Source organism: Pelobates fuscus, chromosome 3 (assembly GCF_036172605.1).
Source record: "Pelobates fuscus isolate aPelFus1 chromosome 3, aPelFus1.pri, whole genome shotgun sequence".
Classification (NCBI taxonomy): domain Eukaryota; kingdom Metazoa; phylum Chordata; class Amphibia; order Anura; family Pelobatidae; genus Pelobates; species Pelobates fuscus.
The window spans coordinates 323,672,835-323,698,068 of record NC_086319.1 but is presented as its reverse complement, the minus strand read 5'-3'; the positions used below and the strand labels follow the sequence as shown (position 1 = coordinate 323,698,068).

At 42.8% G+C, this 25,234-nt stretch overlaps 1 protein-coding gene across 1 annotated transcript in view; it reads right to left on the bottom strand.

The window, feature by feature from the left end:
- IL16 (interleukin 16) overlaps positions 1-25,234 on the bottom strand; it is a 102,689-nt gene that overhangs the window by 11,149 nt on the left and 66,306 nt on the right. The window contains exons 10-13 of the mRNA XM_063448970.1: positions 19,703-19,775; positions 18,494-18,909; positions 9,569-9,695; positions 6,446-7,508 (exon numbers count right to left, since the gene is read on the bottom strand). Coding sequence (XP_063305040.1) covers positions 6,446-7,508; positions 9,569-9,695; positions 18,494-18,909; positions 19,703-19,775 — 1,679 coding nt within the window. The remainder of the gene's footprint in view (positions 1-6,445; positions 7,509-9,568; positions 9,696-18,493; positions 18,910-19,702; positions 19,776-25,234) is intronic.

The window sequence follows — 25,234 nt, the reverse complement described above, 5'->3', positions numbered from 1 at the left end:
ACTTAGATAGAGGTAAAATCATGTGTAATATTATTATTATATATTATAATTAAACACATGAATAACACATCTAATTATGTCTAAATTGTATTGTGAATGACATTTTGAAATACTTCTTCAGGTTTCTGAAAAATGACCATAGGACACACCAACCTGACCAGAACTCACTGGAAATGAAAAACATTGCCGCATAATCTGCTTTGGGGTAATTTTAATTAAATTGGTGAAATTATTGGGAAATGAAACATTATGATTGCCTAATGTTAAATACAATAAATACAAGTGACTGGCTAATATTATGGACATTGCACAGAAGGCTTGTACACAATGAGCCATATGGGCTCTTGTAAAAAGGGGAGGACTGCCATCATTTACAGTCTTTCTGGGAGGAATTCATTTCTCAGCTGCGTGAGAACCTGCACTAACATTTAGATCAATGTAAATGAGGTGTAAATGAGATTTATTGTTATATATATAGAAGGCGTATGCCTGAAGTTGTGGGAGGGATTTTATGGCTATTTAAACCCAGCAAATCCCCTTACTCACCTGTCTGCGACGATTTCGGAAATTGCTCTGACGTCAATCTACCGCGACGCTCGTACACTGCCCGCCAGTTCGTGAGTATTTTCATACGCGTACGCATCAAACCATTCGTCGGTTCATCCAAACTGTAAGTCCCTTCGAATATTTTTTCGTTGTATGCATACGTTCGCTCGCCTGCCCGGCTGGCGCTCCGCACCTGTCTGTTAGATCTTTATTCTGTCACTGGGTCCTGTCTGAGCGGAGCTCCTAACCTGCATTTGTGGCATCTCGGGCAGTGAGAGGTTTCAAATCCGCTCAAAGCCTTCAGGACCCTGTGGGCTGTGTTTGAGATCCCCAGTGAGTCCCTGGCTCTTCGTTTTGCATGTTCCGATCCTCCACCTTCGTACGCCCGCTCTCTCTCTAATACTGCAACATATATAACACGATTTCCAAATCTCAGTGGACATGACTCCGATATGCTGCATACGCTGACTCTGGGGGTTCAACAGTTAGTGTAAGCTGGGGGCTGGTGGGAGAGATGTGTGTGGTTCGTTATAACTCAATATATGTTGCTCCAGACGTCTTTATTTAATCTAAACCGAATGTTTTACAAAGTAGCAATTTAATATATTTTTAGAATCTGTATTGTGTACTTTTTCGAGGTCTGGCAGCGTGTGTGTGTTTGCATGGCAAGGGGAGTGGTGGGGGTTTTTGAACCCAGTTTCTGGAAAGCGTGGGTTAACTCTTACACGGGGAACCATGTTACAAGCTAATCTTCCCGCTCATACATAGGGCATAGAATACCAAGTCTGGCTTTCCAGTTCTTGTTGCACTACATTTCCCAGAATTCTCTAGCTCAGTAACCTGAAAATATCATGTAATATAACAGGAGAAAATATTGCTGTCTACATGTTCTGAGACATTGATAATCATTCAACTTTCAGTTTATTATATCTCCAAAACTGCTTGATCACATTATTTTCACTGTCTGTTATGTATTACCCTTTGCAGTCCACCGCTCAGCTATGTATAAAGACATTTCGGACGTCAATAAATGACTGATCATATGAGCAGGTTACAGGCTATCCTGTGTAACAGAATGGATCGCGTGTTCTGCAAATTAATGTGACTTTCTGACGTACGGGTCAGTCACTTGTCTTATAATACGGAGCAGTGAGTAGCATTCATGCTCGAGGCATGGAGGGGTTATATGTGCCCCCCTTTGCTTGCTGTATTCCGATATTAAGTCATGTCTGCATAAATGACATGGATCCGCACACCTGTTTGATTATATACTCTCCAGTCTCAGATTACTATTAGACTCATTCTGTGCTACCTGCACAGTGCAGCCAGAGCCACTAACACGCTGCATACGGATAGTCTTTGTATGCAGTGTCTTACCTACATTACACCGTCTGTATACCAGGTAGGAAGGTTTCCTCCCTCTTCTCCCCACACCCCCCCTCTCCCATTGTCTGCCCATTGTCGGTACACAGTTGCAGATCCATGGTGGATTTCGGTACACGGAGTAACTGCTTCCCTCGGCGGAGTTGGATCCTCCTTGCGATAAGCGTAAACCCCACAGAGGGCTTGATTCACAAGCTGGCGGCATTACGGGATGCCATGCCGGCATCCGTTTAGGAGCGCGGTTCATATGTAGACGTGAGGGATCGCCGCTCTGACTTTCTTTAACCTGCTCATCATTGTGAGGGTCTTTGAAGCGATGTATGCACACAGCAAACGAAACCTTGTCTGTACCAGCCCTAATTCATCCTCAGTCAGTGCGGCAATTTGCGTTACGTGTAGAACCCGGCGTACTCCTACGCAGACAAGCACATACGTTACTGGACAAATGCATCTACTTTCATATTGCAGTTCTGGTGAGCGAGCCTCTGCTAAGGCATGTACGCATTTAACTATACTACGAACAAGATCTGCATATATATATATATATTAAGCATATAACAACAGATATACACGTTTATTCGTATTGCATTTCGAATCAAGGCCACGGTCTGGCACCACGAGCCCCGAGGGCCATTCATACGATCATACATGCATTCTAGTTCGTACGTCCCGACCATCCGGACCCCACATGCTCACTGGGCACTCCAGTTTCGGTCGAACCATACGATCCTAACTCTTTGCTACCCACGTTTCGTTCTGTAGTCCTCTCTCACTACCTACCCTTCCATCTTAGTTAGCAACTGCTGGCTGTTAGGTTCCTAGGTGTCCACTAGTTGTTATTCTCCCCGGCTTCTTCGCCATAGGTTAGTGGTCCCGCGAGGCCAACACCCATCCTCATACTTGGAGGTACTACGCCCCTCGGGCCAAATCATAGCTAGTCGCCTCGCATTGTGGCATAGAGAGGGCCTCATCTGTCACTCCCAGTCTATCTTATGTTAACTGTCACCGAGAGGCCGACACCCCGCCACCTCATTCAGTGGCCACGCTACCCCCTCACGCCAACGCATAGATAGAGCCTCTCAAGCCGCTTGGCAACTAGCAGGGCCTCACCCGTCACCAACCTAGTGTAATCGTTTCGCCGCATTGCGGCACTAGCTAGTCGGCCAGCTCACATGCACACGCACTCACGCTCGCGCTCCTAGTAAGCTGGGGGGGGGGCGGCACACTCCAGACCCATCACGCATAATCACTATGTTTTAGATCCTATAACCACATCAGGTATCCTGGCGCTTTATTTCCCGCTTTAGTTTTGATTGTGCGTTACATACTCCTACAGCGATACAAACAGTATTTCAGAACTATCGTACTCGGCTAATCCGGTGCTTTCAATACGTTATCTCTTATGGGCGACGGGTGTGCTAGATGCTTAGTTCTAGCAGTACGAGGATACATATGTATATATGTATATGTATTACCCCAACCTGTCCCTCACTGGTGATCCTTAGGTACCACGTACACTGCGTGCCCAGACCTAGCTAGTAGACACCAGGACCAGCGGTTCCTCCTGCAACTTGTTTCAGGCATTTCTTACATATATTCAGTCAACTAAGTATGTTGGGCCTCGCCTTGCCTTCCACATTGCGCGTTGTACAGGTTTGGCCTCGTATTGGACCTTCGTCGGGTCCTCCAGGCGCTGACGTTACGTACAGTGACTGCTTCCGGACTCACGTATTACGGATATATTTTTATTGCTTCGCATCATTTTGGGGGCACTTTAGTACATTGAGTCCTAAATTACCGTTTATCGACTCATACTATCACTCAATTTTCATGTCGGCGTCACTCATACAAGCATTGCAGGATTGGCTTTAGCAATCTGATTGGACCGGGTGAACAGATTCCCCACTTGTTTCATATCAAACACCGAGGCATCACTCCGCCTCCATTTTTGGCCAAACAAACACCTTTCGAATCCTTAATCTACTAATTAGGGACTTGTCTGCACGCTCGACATTCACAGGGTCCTCCATGCGCAGTCAATTCATTCGTCACGCATTTTCGTTGTTCACGTTTCACTTCATGTAAGTTTAAGAAGTCCGTCAGGAGTTACTTTCGGTCATGCTGGATGTTTCGATTCTAGTTGTGACACCTTATGCATCCTATTGTACAATCTTTACGATCTCATGCCTGCCAAGTGACTGCTATAGGGTACTTACTATACAAACACATATCGTCTTCAAATTTAGTCAAAGCTTCTTTTCAGGTTCCTCTCTCGGGCAAACATTTCCCTACGGTGAGTCACGGCTTTGCATTCTATTCTTCGGTTCACTTCACCACAGTTAGTTTCATCAGGTGCCTGTTACAGTCCTTTTTCGCCATGTTTTAATGCAGGTAATCACACGTGTGCGGTCAGGTTAGCGCTTGTCCACAGAGGTTAACACCCTGCTGCGCGTAGTTAGTACAAGTCCACATGGCCCAAATCATGGGTAGGGCCTCTCTCAAACACAGGGCTTATGGCACGGCCTCAACTCTTACAGGATAGTCCTTATCTTCGCCTATTCGTACCCATTCGCTAAGCAGCTCCACTACACGAGAATTTCAATGGGCATCTGAGTTTGTATAATTTAAACATATTACGCTTCTTTCCTCCTCACAGCATGCTACAAGAACTAGGTCCAGGTAACGTACTGTCTTTGATACACGCTAACCCTGTCGTCTCAAGTCCCCTGCAGTATCCTCCGCCCTAGCCACTTCTGAAGTCGGTCCTTGCTTAAACGTTACAGTTGACATAAAAGAACACGCAGTCCGGATTTCCTCTGCAGGTCAAAAAAGGTATCGATCATGCTTGGAGTTAGAGTCTACACAGGTAAGATTTGTCTACTAATGCTGAGCAGACGTACTCTACGAAGCTTACGATATGTGTAAGTATTGTATGTGGTTCAAGATTATAAATGCCTTCCGATTATAATGGTTGCTCGTACTATTTTTGCCACATCCCTCAAACAATTCATGCCATGCATTCGCTCCTTGTTTGTTAGTCTTGGCCTCAATCCGAATTCCTTCTCAGGACATTCATTCCGTGTTAGGGCCGCCACAGCAGCCTCAAGTCGTCCAGTTCCAACTCATCTTGTAGAGAAGATGGGTCGCTGGAAGTCCTCGGCATACAACCGGTACATTCCAAATCCAGAAAGAAATCAGGCTCGCTTTCTATAATATGTCTAAATGATTTGTTATGTTTAATAAATGTCACACACTTTTTGGCCCTCTTTTGCAGGCCTAACCTCACGTCGGTTTCGGCACACCTCAACCGACTCTCATATATTAAAATTACACACAGTTTAATGTGCGCCCCTTCCATAATCCCGTACACAAATAGAAGGCGTATGCCTGAAGTTGTGGGAGGGATTTTATGGCTATTTAAACCCAGCAAATCCCCTTACTCACCTGTCTGCGACGATTTCGGAAATTCCCTCCCACCACACCCTCTTCATATATCATTATACCTGGGTGGGCCCTCTTTTGCAGGCCTAACCTCACGTCGGTTTCGGCACACCTCAACCGACTCTCATATATTAAAATTACACACAGTTTAATGTGCGCCCCTTCCATAATCCCGTACACAAATATATATAAAATGCATTAAACAGCCAATGATACAGTGTGTATACACATTGTTGGTAGTAAAATACTTGAAGTTCACTAAGTACACTAAATTCAGTGTGCATTTCTGTACTCTGTTACAATTCCTGCTGCAATATCTTTTAAATATAAATAAATATGTATCACAAAAGGCAAAAGTGTTATAATTCTAGGACAAACTGATAAATTCTAGGCAATCACTATAAGGAAGATGATGTAGTGTGTGTGAATTTTGCACAAATAATATTATGCTGAGTTTCTGCTGATCGCAGCATATTCTGCAGTTAACCCTCTACCAGTTTGGAAGTGGCTGAAAATAGCTTCAGCAATCTATCTTAAACCAAAAAGCAGCTGCACTCCTTGTTGATTTATAATTGTATTGTTCATGTCTATTATATGTGGAACAACTCATTATGAATCGCAGCATATAGGTCTCCTTTGTACCAGAAAATAAAAAAAATTGCAATGCATCCTTCTTGGTAAAATATTTGGTATGTAAATAACTCCTCTGTGCTTCTTACATCACTGATCCATTTATGATAGGGACTTAAATAGGTACATAGCGTTAGCATGGCTACCCATTCTTCAGTTGTAAAAAATGAACTTGCAACTCTGTAGGTAGGCAGTGGTGCTACAGTAACTAGAGTATTATGGTAAATTCTATGTGGTAGAGATAAATCTGATGTTATACCTCTGGGGCCCAGTAAAATAGCTCAGTGAGCCAAATTTAGGTTTCCACCCAGGTGTTGAGAAACACTGGCTTAGATGTATATGGTCTGTTGTACAGTACTGCATTTAATCTAGTATACATTTTCAGTACATTATATAGACAAAGTCAGATTTTTAAATCTCTTCCACACATCTACAGCCTACTTACTTCACAGAGAACCCTGAGTCTAAGTGGTGATTCTCATTTGATGAGCTATACTGGCTCTCGTCTGTTGTGGCTGTGTCATGTTGCCATGGATCAGTGCCCGGAGACTGAGGAGACGGCGGGGGAAAACATAGCAAGGACTTCATCAAAGCTGAAGACACCTGGTTGCTGATGGAATAAATCTTGCTGCAATTTTCACTCATTGTTGTAGCATCGATTGATGAGGACTTGGTCAATGGGAAGCTCCTAGATCTCAGACTGGGGGCCTTGTATGGTATAGGCTCAGTCAGTTCGGTACATGGAATGTAAAACTGTGGTTCATTACCAGTACTGCTGCTTCTTCTTGCACTCAGAATATTGTTTTTTGGTGGGGAGTGAGATAGTATTGGGTCATTTTTCTCATTAACCTTAGGAACATCTATTTTTGGTTCAAGTTTATCTTGCACTTTATTTTCAACAGTGCTCACATTAATTTTGTTAAAACAAACCGTAACACATTCTACTTCATTTGTGTGTGCAGGTTTTCCTTGCTGAACTTGGGGTTTGACATGAGGCGTATCATTTCCTTTGCCAACAAAATGTTGTGTGCTGAATGTTTCAAACGAGCTGATCTTCTGTTTTATTGATGTCCTATTGGAACTGGTTGATAACTTGAAGCTATTATTTGGATCTTTGGGCTTAGTCAGGAAAGAGCCTTCAGTTGATTTTCTATCTGAATTCTTAGAGGCCTTTAAACTCTGGCGGAACCATGCTGGCTTTGGTGCTACCGGAGGGCCCTTTTTAAAGCTGATTGTTTCATCTGGTCTGCATATTTGGGAACCAGGCTCCTCACATTCAGATGGTGGTCTGACATGCTCAGTAGGGGAATGAGCATTTTTGTGATCCCCTAAACTTAGTCCCCCTTCAAGATCCATAAGAGCACGGTCTTCGTTAACAGTCGGACTGAATAAATTTTTAATGCAATCAGAGATTCGGACCCACGGATCTTCTACCGTTGGATCAAAGCTATAGTCGATATGCGCTTGTCTTCTAAGCAATGGCCTGTGTTGTAATTGAGTTGGATTTCCTATGGAACACAAAAAACAATAGTTCTATTAACTTCATTATATTTAGTCCCATGGTGCATTTATTATTACCAGCTGACACATTTGACAGACAAAACAAACTATTTAGATCAACAAGCTGCTGTAGTTGCATGTTACGGAATTCCATCGATCAGCACTCCAGACAATTTTGGAGCTAAGAATAAAAATGTTTTAAATTAATAAAAGCAATATATCTACTACATAGATAATCATGGAAATAGTAATTTTATTTTAAGGTAACAATATGATATTTTTTTTTTACAAAATGATTAGCAGCATCTTACATCTTAGCCCTCCTCCTCTGTCATCTGAAAGCACAGCAAAGGTTTCTGGGATGTTGTACTGCTGTCATAAGTTGTACATTTATAAGTTAAACTCCTTCTCTGGGCAAAACTGAGGCTGTATGCAGAAGGCTTTGACATTTTTTAGTCAAGCACTCCAACTAGATAATGTGATTATAAACAAGCAGTTTGACAGATTCATACTGAATAGGTCATCTTATATCTTGTGACCATCGAATTTGTAATCACAGCAATGAGAGTTAAACAGCTAGCCCTCACACTACTGTTGAACTCTTGCAGTGCTGGAGACCTGATTGAAAAGTTCCTGACTGGCAATGATAATTAATGTGAGCAATACTCAAGAATGATGATGATGTGGCTTTGCACAAAAAGAAGGAATGTTCCCTAAAACATCTCGTAAAGCAGTAACTATAACATTTAGCACAAAGATACATTATATATGTATGTATATGTTTTTTTTGAAGCTCTTATCATTTTACCTAGCTTCGACCCCTCACACTAGTTTTGCCATTCTCAGAGATCCATGAGTGTTCTACTATTGCACCATTGGACCTCTAGTCCTGCCTTCCTCCTGCCTCCTGAAACACTTCATTGACATTGGTTCATTAATAGAAAAGTTATTTACTCCTCAAACCCTACTCTGAATTGTGGCCCACCCTGCATAAGCCTTAGTTGTGTGTACAATGAATATCCCTTTGTTAGATTTTATTATTTTGGATTTGTTGTTTTTTTCATGTTGTTTAAAGCAATATTGATACAATGCATTAAAAAAAAATAAAAAATGGGTCAATTGCAGCCAAGAGAGGCCTCTTTCATGGTTTGTACTTTTTAACGATTTGTCGTTTATTTTGGAAACAAATAAAACTTTCATAATGACATCGAGTAACTAACAAGAAATATTCCTGGAGCGACACATTTCACAGAAAGAGAATTTATTTTCAAAATATGTACTATTACCAAGCTAGAGGGTTGGTTTAAACAAAAATTATTCAGCTAATCAAAGTGCACAGGATACATCGAACTGCTGTCCTCAGGAGCTGAGAGTGGAGTTCACAGCATGAGGGTCACAATGATATAATGCATCAATATATACTGCAATACTGATTAGACATACACACAGAGAACAGTGGGATATGATATGAAATACAATTTGTGTGCAATGTATATATATATATAAATATATATATTTAGCAGGGCTCAACATTTCCACTCATCACTAGCCATTGGCAAGTGAAAATGTAGCCCTGGCGAGTAGAAACTCTTAACAAATATTCTCTGTGGAATCTCCAGGCTTGCTGTGGCAAGTCATTTTTAGATACTGGCTGTTAGGGTAGGGCAGGGGGTATGCAACATTTTGCATTACAGAGGTTGTGGACTACATCCCCCCTGATGCTTTGCTATTATTTTGCCTGTAAGAGCATTATGGGCGATGTAGTCCACAACATCTGGAGTGCCAAAGGTTGCCTACCCCGGGGAGAGGGCTTCAAATGTCATGCCCTGTTTTTATATATACACATGCAAACAGGCACACAAATGTATAGATACATATACAAACGGAAACACATCAATGGAAAAAGCTGAATCTCAAATCTGTAACAACGGAAACCTTAGACACTGCTATAGCTCACTCAAACCTCAGCCAGCCTGCGCAGAATGAAGGTAATGGGAGCTGCACCCGGAATGACAGATGTATGCACTCTAAATGTTGCTGGACGAGGTGGGGCGTTTTACTGACATACCTGCAGGTGAAAGCTTTTCTTGCTCAGCAGTTGCCGTGAGTGATGTCTCACTGGTTGATGAAGATCTATCTAATGAGCTTTTGGCTGTAGTATGCTGGTTTCCCTTTAGTTGCAAGTTTCCTGCTTCCTGTGAAACAATTCAGACGAAAACAGCAGTATGTAAAATAATTAACCACAATGCTTTCAGAGGATACTGCTCAGCTCTACAGTCTTCCTTCATGTGTCAATATGTTGTGTTTAAGGTGATACATCTGCTATCACAATGTAGGAGAGGTATTAAGGAGAGGACAAGAATAACGCAAGCACGGTTATAGTTTTAGACTTTTTCTGTAGGCAATGTAAAATTATATTACAGTGGTACAATTCTCCGCCATGCTATTCACAAGTAATCTGTAATGAGCAAAAGGTGTCAACCAAAAGATTAAAAATAACTGTAAGAAAAAGAAAGTCGCAGGCTGTCCCATTTTGTTAAGACCAGAACTGATCAGAAAATAGCCATCGTGAATAGTCCCTAAAAGCCGTGATGTAGCCTGATAGTAAGTAATTACATCATGAGTTACTTGATAGATCACAAACAGGCAGTTCATGGGTTCAAAGCCTGTGGGTGATTCAAACTGCGCTAAACTGACTTTCACTGCACAGTGTTGGGACGCTGACCCAAGGCAGCACTGGGACATACATGTCCATTCTGTCTGTTAATAGTGAGAGATAATGTCCAAGGCAACAGTTATTTAATACTGCATTCTTCCCAGCATAATTCGGTCACTACTGCTCCTCTCCCAACATATCATCATGATGAAAATGGCGAAATGAATAACCCCCTCTCCCCCCCCCACTGTTCAAAGTTACATTTAGGGGGTGCCTAGCCCCCTGTAGAATGTCACATGCATACTGATGGGAACTTCACAAAAAGACAATCAACTAAGTTATCAGGCAATTCATTTGATATTCCTCCTTGATTAACCGATCAGCTGATTGCATATAGCATATATTTAGTACAATGTACATATAGGCAGAAGGCAGCGGCGTACATACCGCGGTCGCAGGGGTCACAGTTGCGACCAGGCCCGTCACTCCAGGGGGCCCGTCCACCCTGCAGACCTCTGCGACCGGGTACTTTCTGTCATCAGGTACAGCATAAAGAGAGCCGCGCGGGAGGAAGGAGGAGGGAGTCAGAGTGGGAACTCTGACTCCCATCAACCTGAGCCACCACTCGACCCCAGGGAATGTCACCCTCCTGCACCTAAAAGGTAGGAAACAGGAGGGTGACTTAAACATTTTGTGTGTGTGTGTGTTTGTTTGTATGTATGTGTGTCTTATATATGTGTCTTTGTATGTATGTATGTGTCTGTCTGTATGTATGTGGGTATGTGTCTTTGTATGTATGTGTGTCTTATATATGTGTCTTTGTATGTATGTATGTATGTATGTGTATGTATGTGTCTGTATGTCTGTCTGTATGTATGCCTGTCTGTTTGCGTGTGTGTGTGTGTGTCTGTATGTATGTATGTATGTGTGCCTCTCTGTTTGTATGTATGTGTCTTTGTATGTATGTGTGTCTTGTGTGTGTGTCTGTCTGTAGGTGTGCCTGTCTGTGTGTCTGTCTGTATGTATGTGTGCCTGTCTGTTTGTATGTATGTGTCCTGTGTGTGCCTGTGTGTGTGTCGCTCTGTATGTATGTATGTGTCTGTGTGTTGGTCTGTATGTATATGTATGTGTCTGTGTGTCTGTATGTATGTATGTATGTATGTGTTCCTGTTTGTAAATATGTGTGTCTGTATGTATCTGTCTGTCTGTATGTGTCTATGTGTGTGTATGTATGTGTGTATGTATGTGTGTCTGTATGTATGTGTGTGTGTGTGTCTGCCAGGGGGGCTTAGAGGGGGGGGGAGAGGGAGGGGGTGGGGGGAAGAGGGAGGAGGATGGGCCCACAGATCAGTTTTGCACCGGGGCCCCATGGATTGTGTGTACGCCACTGGCAGAAGGGCAGGATTTTTCATGCATTGACCAACAGCAGAAGTAAAAATATGTGTCCAGGAAAATATGGTAGATGTGGTAGCTATAGGGGTGCTACACGTTTAATGTATGTTTCACGTTCAGTAAGCTTGTATGTTTACATGTTCACTGAAAATTAAAACTGCAGCTATCATGCAAGTGATAAAGCCCAAAGAACATTGGAGTCTAGTTTTTTTTTAGAGAACCCCAGTTACATGCCAGTTTACTGCATACACTAACAGGGTTATTCATTAAACTCAAATTGAAGCAAATTCAAATCCAGATCGCAACATTTAGGGTAAAAGAGCCAGCATGTGTGTGTAGGTGCGCTGGCAAAGTTCTCAAACTATTACCATTTTTTTTTTAAATTTGCTTTTTAGATTACAACTCTTGAAGTTTAGGAAATAATCCTGGGTGTGTGACAATCTGCTTTATACCTATCTGAGTGGTGGAGCACATTTTTAATAGCATGAGAAAATGTATTTTTTTTTCCAACAGTTATGTAATTGAAATAACAAACGGCATACCTGATCTACTATAACCGACAGACAGATGTGCCTCAGATAATTGTGATATACACAGGGCACACTCAAACTTCCTCTATGCAGCCACATCCTGTATTTCTTCTTCTTCTCTCTTTTTTTTTAACGAGGTGCATTTTAAGCTAACATTGCGCAGCAGTCTAGAATGTTGGTCTGCAAATCTCTATTTTTTTAACCTTCTGCTTTCTGTGGTGCCTTTTGACAAATCCCTCTTGCAAGGTCAATTTTATGTACAGATGAATGGAATTGAGGAAAATAGTGCCCTCTTTAGAATCTCCAAAGTAATAAACAGGAACAATCCTTGTAGTTACTTATTTATTGTGAAAAAGATCATAAAATGACACCAGGAAGTAAACAAAACACTGTAATTAAATCCAAATACAGCCAAAACTAATTATGAGGGGTCACCACTAGTGATGTCCCGAACGGTTCGCTGACGAATAGTTCCTGGCGAACATAGCTTGTTCGCGTTCGCCACGGATGGCGAACATATGCGATGTTCGGTCCTCCCCCTATTCGTCATAATTGAGTAAACTTTGACCCTGTACCTCACAGTCAGCAGACACATTCCAGCCAATCAGCAGCAGACCCTCCCTCCCAGACCCTCCCACCTCCTAGACAGCATACAATTTAGATTAATTCTGAAGCTGCATTCATTTTTTTGTATTTTCATTTTTTTGTGTTTGTGTTTATTATACATTATCCTCCAAAGCCAGTAACCTGTGTTTATTATACTTTATCCCCCATAGCCAGTAACCTGTGTGTATTATACATTATTCCCCCATAGCCAGTAACCTTGGTTTATTATACATTATCCTCCCCATAGCCAGTAACCTGTGTTTATTATACATTATCCTCCCATAGCCAGCAACCTGTGCTTATTATACATTATCCCCCCATAGCCAGTAACCTGTGTTTATTATATATTATCCCCCCCATAGCCAGTAACCTGTGTTTATTATACACACCCCCCCATAGCCAGTAACCTGTGTTTATTATACATTATCCCCCCCCCCATAGCCAGTAACCTGTGTTTATTATACATTGTCCCCCATAGTCATTTATCGTTGGACCTAGGCAGCATGATGTCTTAAGCCGGCCCAGAGAGTGAGTGAGTGAATAATATAATATATATGTTCAGAAACATATTAGTAATATATGTAAATCGGGTTCATGCAAAGAGGGCGAAAAGGTATTAAAGAAAAACACACTTATTGCATCAAATTTACAAAGCCAAACTTTTAAAAGCTTTCCTCATTTCTTTCTCGGGATGAGGAATATATCGGTTGTAGACTGAGGATTTCCATCTGCCCAATCTTTTAATAATATGCACTGAAGTGTCAGTGTTGAAGGAGACCGAAGCTGCCCCTATTCTAAATGAAAGACCCGAGACATGGATACAACCCAATCTTAGGAGTAGTGTTCTGATGTAGAAGATGAATTTAGCCGTAGTCAGAGGGATTCAGTGAGAGAAGTGGTGAAATGTGTGTGTCATGACTGAGTGTGGGTGAGTAAGAGTCAAGTATTTTAACTGGGCACTAGTTCTAGGTGGGATAAAGCGGTATAGCGGATGGATGAGTAGTTTGGTTCGTTTTAGAGGTTTGTAGAGAAAGTATATAGTGATCATGATTTTTAACGATATCCAATATTTTTAAGGTGGTCTCAAACAAACATAAAATGCTATATAAAATTTGTGGGAATATCGAATAGTCGTGTACAGTAAATCAGAGAGGGCTCAGAATATTGAACCATCGATCGGTAACCTGGATGAAGTAGGGGGTCTATCTGTTTTATTAAATACCCGGTAATATGCTTTTAATGGGATAGGACGTTAGGAAAGGTGTGTGATTGGGATAAGTGGTTGTGGCTGTATTTACCTTATCCTGGGACCGACCTGGCTCCTAAGCTTGAGCCGCGCGTGGCTGGATCACTCCTGCCTCCACACGAGCTGCATGCAGCTTGATCTCCTCTTCTGACTTAGCCGCGTGCACTGACCGCAGTGATCGGTCACGTGGCCCGCCTGGCACTAGGAGCACGGCTCGAGTCACAAGCTCGCTCTTAAAGGGGCAGTGGGAGCCAAAAGTTGATTCAGGCTCCCATTGGCCCACATCATTCCAGCACCCCCACACACAAACGTTTTTGGGGCGTAGGCATGACGTGGGCCAATCAAATGTTAAATGATATTTAAACTTCCCTAGCCGTATCCACTTTGTCCTATCGTGGTTTCTGTGTCAGTACACTTTAGTGCGTTCTATATTCTATTCTATTTTGTTTATTTTGGTATTGACCATGGCTTTGTTCTTGACTCTGAATTTATCTTTAACCCTTTCCTGTCTTGTTTGCCCGTGTGACTGATTACCATCTACCTGACCGCTATTAAGCATGTCGGATCGGTCAGGTAGGAGCAACATTGCTGGGTCATCCCCTTCTGGGGTGAAATTCGCTTGTTGATAGCTGCTTAAAGTGAGATATTGAGGGAGCTCACACGAAGTGCGTCCTCCATGACAGCTAGGCCCCGCTCCCCGGAAGCTGCATTCTTAGTGAGAGGAGGGACAGTGTAGCTGCTGCTGATTTAATAGGGAAATCGATAGCTAGGCTAGTGTATTCAGTGTCCACTACAGTCCTGAAGGACTCATCTGATCTCTGCTGTAAGGACAGCACCCCAAAAAGCCCTTTTTAGGGCTAGAACATCAGTCTGCTTTTTTTTTTTTTCTGTGTAATCTAATTGCAGTTGCCTGCCTGCCAGCGTGTGTGTCAGGCTCACAGCGTATACTGTGCCCACTTGCCCAGTGCCACCACTCATATCTGGTGTCACAATAGCTTGCATTTAAAAAAAACAAAAAACCTTTTTTGACTGTGATATAATAGCAGTCAGTTTCCTTCACACGTGTGCGTTTCAGGGCCTGCCAGGGCACAGTGTCACACCAGTGCAACTCATATCTGGTGTAACAGACGTGTACATTTAAAAAAGAAAATACAGGGGGCTTGTTGTCACCTTTCGGGGACCCTTGGTGGTGTATGTGGCTGGGTGGAGGAAGAGACCTTCAATGGCATCAGTGAGGACAAAGAACGGGACATGGCTAGCTTGGTATCCAACCTTGTGCAAATGGGGAGTTTGCAGTTGTGCAAATGGACTGTTTGCGGTTGTTTGCGGTGCGTTAAACGGGGAGTTTGGTCTGTCACTGTGAAGCGGGAGTAACCCTTACACTACCTGATCGATACAACATCATACCTGATGTTTTAAAGCACGTTATTACAAACAATTTAGGAATGTTAGGTGATTTATGCCCTTTATGGATTAAAACCAGACTCTGCATCAACTATGTAATTTTCCATGGGAGTTTTGCCATGGATCCCCCTCCGGCATGCCACAGTCCAGGTGTTAGTCCCCTTGAAACAACTTTTCCATCACTATTGTGGCCAGAAAGAGTCCCTGTGGGTTTTAAAATTTGCCTGCCTATTAAAGTCTATGGCGGTTCGCCGGGTTCGCCCGTTCGCGAACATTTGGGGAAGTTCGCGTTCGCCATTCGCGAACGGAAAATTTTATGTTCGTGACATCACTAGTCACCACTATCAAACATTACATTTTTTACGTCTGACAGGAGAAACTTCAGCTTTATTTTTGCAATCTATGTTTTGTTATATTTTAACTTTCTGCATTCTGTTGGGGCCTTTTGACAAATGCCTTTTGCATGTTTAATTTTAGGTACAGTTTGCGTTTATAAATCTACACCTTTTTACTATTAGGCAAAAGTGACAAACAGTTTTTCACAAAAGTCAGGGGGGATTTGCATGTTTAAATTTGGAGTCTATAACTATAGTTAATTCAGATTTGGAAAATAATAATTGAGGTAACTAATAAAAGAGGCAAATATTTGGATGGCGTTCACAAAATGTATAATCCTCAGCCTGAAATAGGAGCCAAACAAATCAAACTAAGCAAACTGATTTAAGTTCTCCTTAGAGAGTTCTGGCATAAGGCCAACAAAATCATAAACTGACCCATAAATTAGTCTCAAAATAAATGAAAACGTATACTAGTAAGTGCTAGCAGGTTAAAAATATGTAACAGAATAATACTAAATGGGGTCACCCGGAAGCCCTTTTAGTCAGTGGGAGCCGAGGAAATGTGTTCTCCTATTTCTTCATACTCTGAGCAGCAGTGTAGGTTTGCTGCAACCGTTTAGGCACATTTAATTAAAGGTCAAGCTACCACGTACCTACAAATGGTCCTAGATTCAGTGGGTGAGTCATGGGGCTTTTGGCCCATTGTTTTGGGGCTTTTGTCCCACTGTTCAGTGTCTCATTTTTTTGGACACCGGAGAAAAGTCTCCAGTAAGCAGAGCACCAGGGCATTAGATGCACTCAGCCTGTGCAAACAATACTCAGGAACCCATTGCAGGGCATTTTTAACATCTACTCTGGGTGGCAATGACAAGCATGGCTATCTTTTAATCTGTCATGCATGCCAAACTGCCATGCCTCCTTTTCATGCAGTACATACCACCACTGTGTTATTGGTATCAGCCCCCTATTGGCCAATCTTCAGTCCCACATTCATAACCCCAATATTGGGCTATGCCACCAATGTAAAGTGCAAGAATAGGGTAAGACATGCATTGCTTAATGGAGTTCCATTCAACTTCTGGAAACCCATGGTGCTACTGTAAGGCAACTCCGGCATTTTCCTGTAGCTCTAGCTAGTGATGAGAGCATTCTGCAGCCCCAGAGGCTGGCAGAGATTAAGCGATTTCCCTGACTGGCTGAGCTGCCTTATCTGTAGTGAGGGAGTGTTGTTGTTAGGACCTATGGCAGCTGCAGATCACTTTGTCTTGGTATACACTGGGTACACAATACCAGAGGTAGAACAGGCGTGATTGCTAGGCAAATTGGGCAGCCGCCTGTGGTGCACTGATCCAGGGGGCATGTTGTCCAGGTGACTGATGGGACGGGAGCTCACTGCACAGAACTCTATTCCTGCCAGTCTGACAGGAAGTGCTCACTGAGAGCACCGAACATCTTCCAGTCAGCGTGGGTAGAGGAAACAGAAAATCCTCAACCGCGGCTTAGCCACACTACATGGAGAGAGATGAGGAGGCATGGACGGGAGAGGCAGCAAAGGGATGGGGGCAACAAAACACATAGAGGACTGAGGGTGACAAAAGGTGCACAGAAGGACTAGGAGGGACAAAGAGACACAAAAAAGACACACAAAGGGGCGGGGGACAATGAGACACACTGCTGGGAGAAGAGCATCACAAAAAGGGGCTGGGGGATGTAAGAGATACAACGGTGCTGGGGGAAGAGACACACAAGGGGGCTGTTGAAGGGGAAAAGGAGCCACACAGAGGTGCTGGGGGATGAAGAGCCATACAGAGGGGCTGGGGAGAAAGAGACCCACAAATGTGCTGAGGGGAAGAGACACACAGGGGGGTTGGGTAAGGGGAAAAGGAGACACACAAAGGAGTTGGGGTGAAAGAGGCACATGAAGGGGCTGGGGTAAGAATGAGACACACAAACTTGGCAATTTTTGTTTTGGGTGTGGGTGCAAGTAGCTGTTCTTGCCTAGGGCTCAAAATAGTATAACTCCGTCCCTAACTAGAGGGAACTGTAAAAGTTATCTTTAATCACCTGAGGTGCATATCATAGATTCCCTCTTAATACCACCATGAATCAGTGATGCCCTCTTCTCTTCCTAATTATAATCAAGGGTGGAGGGTGACTTTACGATTTTTGTTTTAAGTGATGAAAGTAAGGAGGGCTTCCTAGACCCACCCACAATGACAACATTTAGCCTACCCACACATATCCTTCAGACATATGCAAACTGCCACACACTCACAGACTAAACAACAATCACAGTCATACTGTCACACACATAAAGCACCATATACAACTCCCATTACACATGCAGTCAACACATCTGCCATCACCCAATTCCAATCTAGCCAGCAGCTATACACATACAGAGATCCCATACTTACATGCACAATTCCCATTATGTACATCACCCCTTCATTAGTCATATTTTTGTAGTATGATAGCCCTTTAGAGTCAACGCTGTCTGGATTAATCGAAGTAAGAATTTCTAAGTGAATTCAAAGGGAATTTCAAAATGTAGGCCTTAATAACCAAATTAATTAATTCAGTTTTCAGTTTGGCCTTAAAAATGAAATTACAGTAACTTTGATTTAGACATTTTGTTTGTCCATGAACTAATTGATTTATCAAAATTTCCATTTATATCTGACCAAACAGATTAGTGAATGGACAAATTTGCTACGGATGAATCGATTTGTTCATAACGAACCAAATCTTTGCAGTTTTACTTTGAATTCCAATTACCATCAATTCTCATGAGAAAAATTGTGTGCGAATTAGCACTTACATCCTCCTTCGTATCGTCTTTAAAGTATTTCCTGGGTGGTGGTGTGGGTTTTGAGGTCCTTGGTTTCTTTACCAAAATCTCCCCCGAATGTCTGCTGGTTTTCCTACAGGGACCCTGTGTTATGGTCAGCATCTCATTGCCAATTGGTGAATTATTTTCCCGTTTCACTGGTGAAGAATAATGCAGTAGAGTAGGTTCCATTCTCGTAGGGACATCTATGCTGTGCCCTTTGGTTGTTGAATCATAGCAGGGGTCGATATTACCAGATAGTGACCTGGGGTTATAATTGCTGTCGCTGCTGGACCGAATCATTTGCTTCTGCTCACTACGAGTGTAACACAGGTGTGCAGCATGCTTCTCAATGCAATTCTCACAGTGCAATTTCCCGTGGCAACATGAAGTTATCATTTTATCACCTGCAAAGAAAATATACTTAAAGTCATGGAAAGTTAGTAATATTAATATATATATATATATATATATATATATATATATATATATATATATATATTAATTATAATAATGACATCACACTATTTAACTTGGAAGAGTATATTTGGCTTTGGCACGTTCAAGACTTCCTGTGTTATCAGTGATATTTTGTTACCCAACTCACTGCTCAAAAACAAGGTTGTTACTACGTTTCACAGACAAGCCACTATTGCTCTGTGTGTCTCTCCTAACATTTCTTTTTGCATGTCTCTTAATACCTCTTATAGTCCATGTTTGATGAAATTGGCAATGATAATGCAGAAGTGTTAAATCTTTATTATCAATACAGCCAGGATGGGGTAATATCCAGATGGAGGAAGGAACATAATGGTTACGCCGTTTTAGAGTATCTATGCTAATGTATCCAAACTTCCAAACATGCAGTGTTTACCTTTCATTTCCAATTATACAGCTATAGGTAATGCAGAAAAAAGGTTTCTGGGAGTTGGTGTTAACTATGGGCTCTCTTCCAACCTGGGATGTTTCGATGCCACAGAGCTCTGTTACACACTTATGCTCACATGAACCCGAGATCTCCTAGAATAAAGTTACTCTGATATTGAGTGACTGTACATTATAAACAGGAACACTTGGAAAATGGGTAGGTACATTGGTCAAACCACTCTTTAAAATGTCCACCCCCACCTCATGTTCGCAAAAAAACTAAACAAAAAAACTGCAAACTATTAAACAACATTGAAGTTATTTAGATTATACCTTCTAAATTCAATTGGGCATGATCCTTTTCCACAGCTTGAGAGACAGCCAACATGAGCTGTTGCTTTGAGATCTATAACAGGTCATAAAAGAACAGTAAAAATACATTAACAACATTTTATTGTAGCAGATAAAACATCTTTCAGGAACAAAATCAGAGTATAATAAAATGTAAATGCCTGTAGTTACCAATCTCTATGATGTGTGTAATGTACACTGTGATGCACAACACAGCACCTTTAGACTGCAGGCACCATAACAACTTCCATCTGTTGAAATTGTTTGGCAACTACAGTGTTCCTTTTAAGGAACTGGAAGGAAGTTACCACAATTGAATGTCAGTGGTCCTTCTAGGGTTAATCACAGTTCTACCTCGGTCGGTCACATGATTACACCCATAGCATGGCTGAGCCAAACAATGAGCTCCAGTTGCTCACAGGAAGCAGATCTTCAGCCAAAATGAAAAGGTTAAATGCTTTGGATCAACAGCAGCAATACGTGTGAAAGGCTGTGTGAATCTTAATTGCTTTCTTACTTTTTTAGTGTTTCTAAGTGCTGAAACATTGGCGAGTGAACATTCTAGGGAGTATCCCTCTGTATTATTTAACAGGCTAATTTTCAAGCGGATGAACATGCTCTATAAAATGTAATGACATAAGAATTTCCACATCTTATTAGAGTAAGGTTGCCTCTGGGAGCAGAGAGCTGCCAGTGGGTCCTTAACCAGTCTCTCACATGATTGGTTATTCACTAACAGTGTGCTGGGCTGTGTTTCCAACAGGCCTGCAATGTTCAGGCCTTCATCACTGAGTTGCAAACATTTTTTTTACAACAAACTAGTTTGAAGAATAAATCATTTTAGGGCTACTGTAGAGATATTAACTTGAAGGAAAAAATAAATATGCATATATATATATATATATATATATATACACATCAGGTCCCTTCATGGCCAGAGCAAGGGGGTATTTAGAAGCCATTCCTTTAGTTTTAGTATTTATTTAGTAATGCACTACAACTCCTTGTGACCTGACATTTCACAAAATACTTCTCCCTTCAATGCTGTACACAACTCTGCCTTCTCCTGACCAGGTTGAGTAGCTTCAACTTCAGCTTTAGGACCTAACACGCCTGTTTTATAAATATATAGAGTAACTAGAAACCATACAGTGAGGGAAAAAAGTATTTGATCCCCTGGTGATTTTGAAATTTGGCCACTGACAAAGAAATGATCAGTCTATAAATTAAATTTTAGGTGTTTTTTTTAACAGTGAGTGACAGAATAACAAAACAAAAAAAATTCAGAAAAAACGCATGTCAAAAAAGTTGTAAATTGATTTGCATGTCAATGAGTGAAATAAGTATTTGATCCCCTATCAATCAGCAAGATTTTTGGCACCCAGGTGTCTTTTATACAGGTAACGAGCTGAGATTAGGAGCACTCTCTTAAAGGGAGTGCTCCTAATCTCAGCTGGTTACCTGTATAAAAGACACCTGTCCACAGAAGCAGTCAATCAGATTCCAAATTCTCCACCATTGCCAAGATCAAAGAGCTGCCCAGGGATGGGACAATATTGTAGACCTACACATGGCTGGAATGGGCTACAAGACCATCGCTAAGCAGCTTGGTGAGAAGGTGACAATAGTTGGTGCTATTATTCGCAAATGGAAAAAACACAAAGTAACTGTCAGTCTCCCTCTATCTGGTGATCCATGCAAGATCTCACCTTGTCGAGTTTCAATGATCAAGAGAACGGTGAGGAATCAGCCCAGAACTACACAGGAGGATTTTGTTGATAATCTCAAGGCAGCTGGGACCATAGTCACCAAGAAAACAATTGGTAACACACTACGCCGTGAAGGACTGAAATCCTGCAGAGCCCGCAAGGTCCCCTTGTTCAAGAAAGCCTATGTACAGGCCCATCTGAAATTTGCCAATGAACATCTGAATGATTCAGAGAACTGAGTGAAAGTGTTGTGGTCAGATGAGACCAAAATCAAGCTCTTTGGCATCAACTCAACTCACCATGTTTGGAGGAGGAGGAATGCTGCCTATGACCCCAAGAACACGATCCCGACCATCAAAAATGGAGGTGAAAACATTATGCTTTGGGGGTGTTTTTCTGCTAAGGGGACAGGACAACTGCACCACATCAAAGGGACAATGGACGGAGCCATGTACCATCAAATCTTGGGTGAGAACCTCCTTCCCTCAGACAGGGCATTAAAAATGGGTCATGGATGGGTATTCCAGCATGATAAAGACCCAAATCACACAGCCAAGGCAACAAAGGAGTGGCTCAAGAAGAAGCTCATTAAGGCCTAACCAGTCTCCAGACCTTAATCACATAACAAATCTGTGGAGGGAGCTGAATGTCAGGGCTCCGCGGGCAGCGGTGAGGGGAGGCTGCAATCCTCTCGCAGCACTCACCCTCGGTCCGTCGCCGCCCGCGGTCCCCTCTCCCCTTACCGTTAAGCGAGCGGCGTCCTCTCCTCCTGACACGCCGCTCGCGTCCTCCTCTCCTCCTCCCAGCGGCAGCATGTCTAACGCTGCACGCTGGGAGCCGGCACTATTATCTAAGCGCCAGGGTCACTCACGTGACCCGGCGTTAAAGCTACAGTGCAACAAACACAGTGGGGGGTATAGATATCCCCCACGTGTGTTTGTTAATACTGATTGGTGGTTAGCCAATCAGGATTCAGGCTAGGATTTAAATACTTACCTTTCCTGTCTATCTGTGCCCTGTTGTGGTCTTTGCTTTATAGTATCGATTGTGAACGTGTGCTTTCTGGTTACGTACCCTCTGGCTTGTTATACTGACTTTGTGACTTTCTCCTACCCTTTGACCTCGGCTTGTTTCTCGTTATTCTGTTTTCTGGTTCCCCTTACTCGGCTTGTCTCCTGACTATTCTTTGTGTGCTTAGCCCGGCCACTCTAAGGACCGGTACAGCACACTTTCTGTGTGTGTGTCTGTGTGTGTGTTAGCGTGTTGGGTTCCCCGGGATCGTGACATTACAACAGGGCCATAATGGAACCTGCTGACATACCACAGCTCCTAGTTAATCAGGAGGCTAGAATGGATGGCTTGGACCACCGTATGGATCAGTTTGCTCAAGCTTTGCAGACCATACTGGCTCGTACTGCACACCTGCAGCCTGCCGTCCAGGAGGCGGTTGCTGCTGTGTCCGAACCCATTGCCACTCCAGTACCCGTTCCTGCCCATGTAGTCCATATGACACCGCCACAGCGCTATAGTGGTGACCCAGCATTGTGTCGTGGTTTCCTCAATCAAATTGACATCCATCTGGTGATGAATCCACGTTCCTATCCCACCGACAGATCCAAAATTGCCTTTTTGATAAACCACCTGTCTGGGAGAGCTTTAGCATGGGCAAACCCCATGTGGGAAAATATGTCTCCTATGTCCTTTGCGGATTTTTTGTCCGCATTCAAACGCACGTTTGATCAACCCGGTAGGGTTGCCTCTGCTGGCAAAGCTCTGCTTAGGGTTCGACAGGGTAACAGATCTGTAGCGGATTATACTATCGAATTCCGCACTCTAGCAGCTGAAGTGGTTTGGAATAACGACGCCCTCGTAACAGCCTTTCAGGAGGGTTTGGCCGCTTACATACTGGATGAAATAGCATCCAGGGAACTGCCTGTCCTTCTAGATGATATTATAGACTATGTAATCCTTATTGATAACCGCATTAGAGAGAGACGTAGTCAAAGACGGCTGGATACACGGGTGTTACCTGCTCTACCCAGTACTGCATTACTAGCGTTACCCGCTCCTAGGCAACCATCCCCCGAACCCATGCAATTGGGTGCTACGGGGTTAACTGAGGCTGAAAGAACGTATCGTAGAAGGGAGGGGTTATGTCTCTATTGTGGAAAGAGGGGTCACCACTGTAATACATGCCCTAAATTACAGGGAAACTCCAGCACCTAAGGCCTAGAGAGGGGTCGGCCTCGGGTGTTATGACTTTGTCCCCTCATGTGTCCATCTCCAGACCATTTATTACGGTCTCTCTTTTGGTCAATAAAACCACCATAACAACTAAAGCCTTGATCGATTCAGGTGCGGCTGACAACCTTATGGATGAGACCTTTGCCAGAACCGCAGCCTTGACTTTGATCCAAAAGGCCACACCCTTGGCCGTTGAGGCCATAGATGGTAGACCCCTTGAGAGACCTCTGGTGACCCATGAGACCCAAGATATAGAGATGTGTGTGGGTGCTTTACACAAGGAAAGGTTAACCTTCCAAATAATTGACTCCCCTACTGCTTCCATAGTTCTGGGTTTTCCCTGGTTAGTGAAACACAACCCAGTACTTGATTGGGGTTGTTTAGACATACTCTCCTGGGGGGAATCTTGTCAACGAGACTGTATGGCCCAAGTACGTCCCATTTGTTTACTTAACGTGCCCACGGCTAAACCGCTTTCTGTTTCTGTCCCTTCTGTGTATGCAGACCTTGCTTTGGTTTTCGAAAAAAGGGAGGCAGATAAGCTACCCCCACACCGTGAGTATGACTGTGCCATAAACCTATTACCGGGTACTATGCCTCCTAGGGGTAAGGTCTACCCTCTTTCTGAGAAAGAAAACCAGGTCATGGAGGAGTACATACGAGAGGCCTTAAGTAAAGGTTTTATTAGAAGGTCCTCCTCTCCTGCTGGTGCTGGTTTCTTTTTTGTGGCAAAAAAGGAGGGCGATTTGAGACCGTGTATAGACTACAGAGCCCTAAACAATATAACGATTAAAAATGCCTATCCGATTCCCCTCATTACCAAATTGTTTGATCGTGTCAAAGGTTCTAGATATTTTACTAAACTAGACCTCAGGGGGGCTTATAACCTTGTTCGTATTAAGGAGAATGATGAATGGAAAACGGCGTTCAATACGCGTAGTGGGCATTACGAGTATCTGGTCATGCCTTTTGGATTGTGTAATGCTCCTGCCGTTTTTCAGGACCTCATAAACGATGTCCTTAGAGATCTACTGCATGTCTGTGCTGTAGTCTACCTAGATGACATACTTGTATATTCTCCAGATTTGAAGACACATCATACTCATGTTAGGATGGTGCTTAAAAGGTTGTTGCAGAATGGTCTTTATTGTAAATTAGAGAAATGCTTATTCGACCAAACCTCTGTACAATTCCTGGGTTATGTTATTTCTGAACAAGGATTCAGCATGGATCCTTCAAAATTGGAAGCTATACTGTCCTGGCCCCTTCCCCAAGGACTTAAGGCAATACAGCGATTTATAGGGTTTGCCAATTATTATAGAAAGTTTGTTAAAAACTTCTCATCCATTATTTCCCCTATCACTAAACTGACAAAAAAGGGTTTACACCCCAGGGTTTGGAATCCTAATGCTATTGTGGCCTTCGAGACTCTAAAAAAGGCATTTGCCACTGCCCCTGTGTTACACCATCCTGATCCTTCCCTTCCCTTTGTACTGGAAGTAGACGCCTCTGAATCAGGTATAGGAGCAGTGTTGTCACAAAGACAATCGTATGACGAACC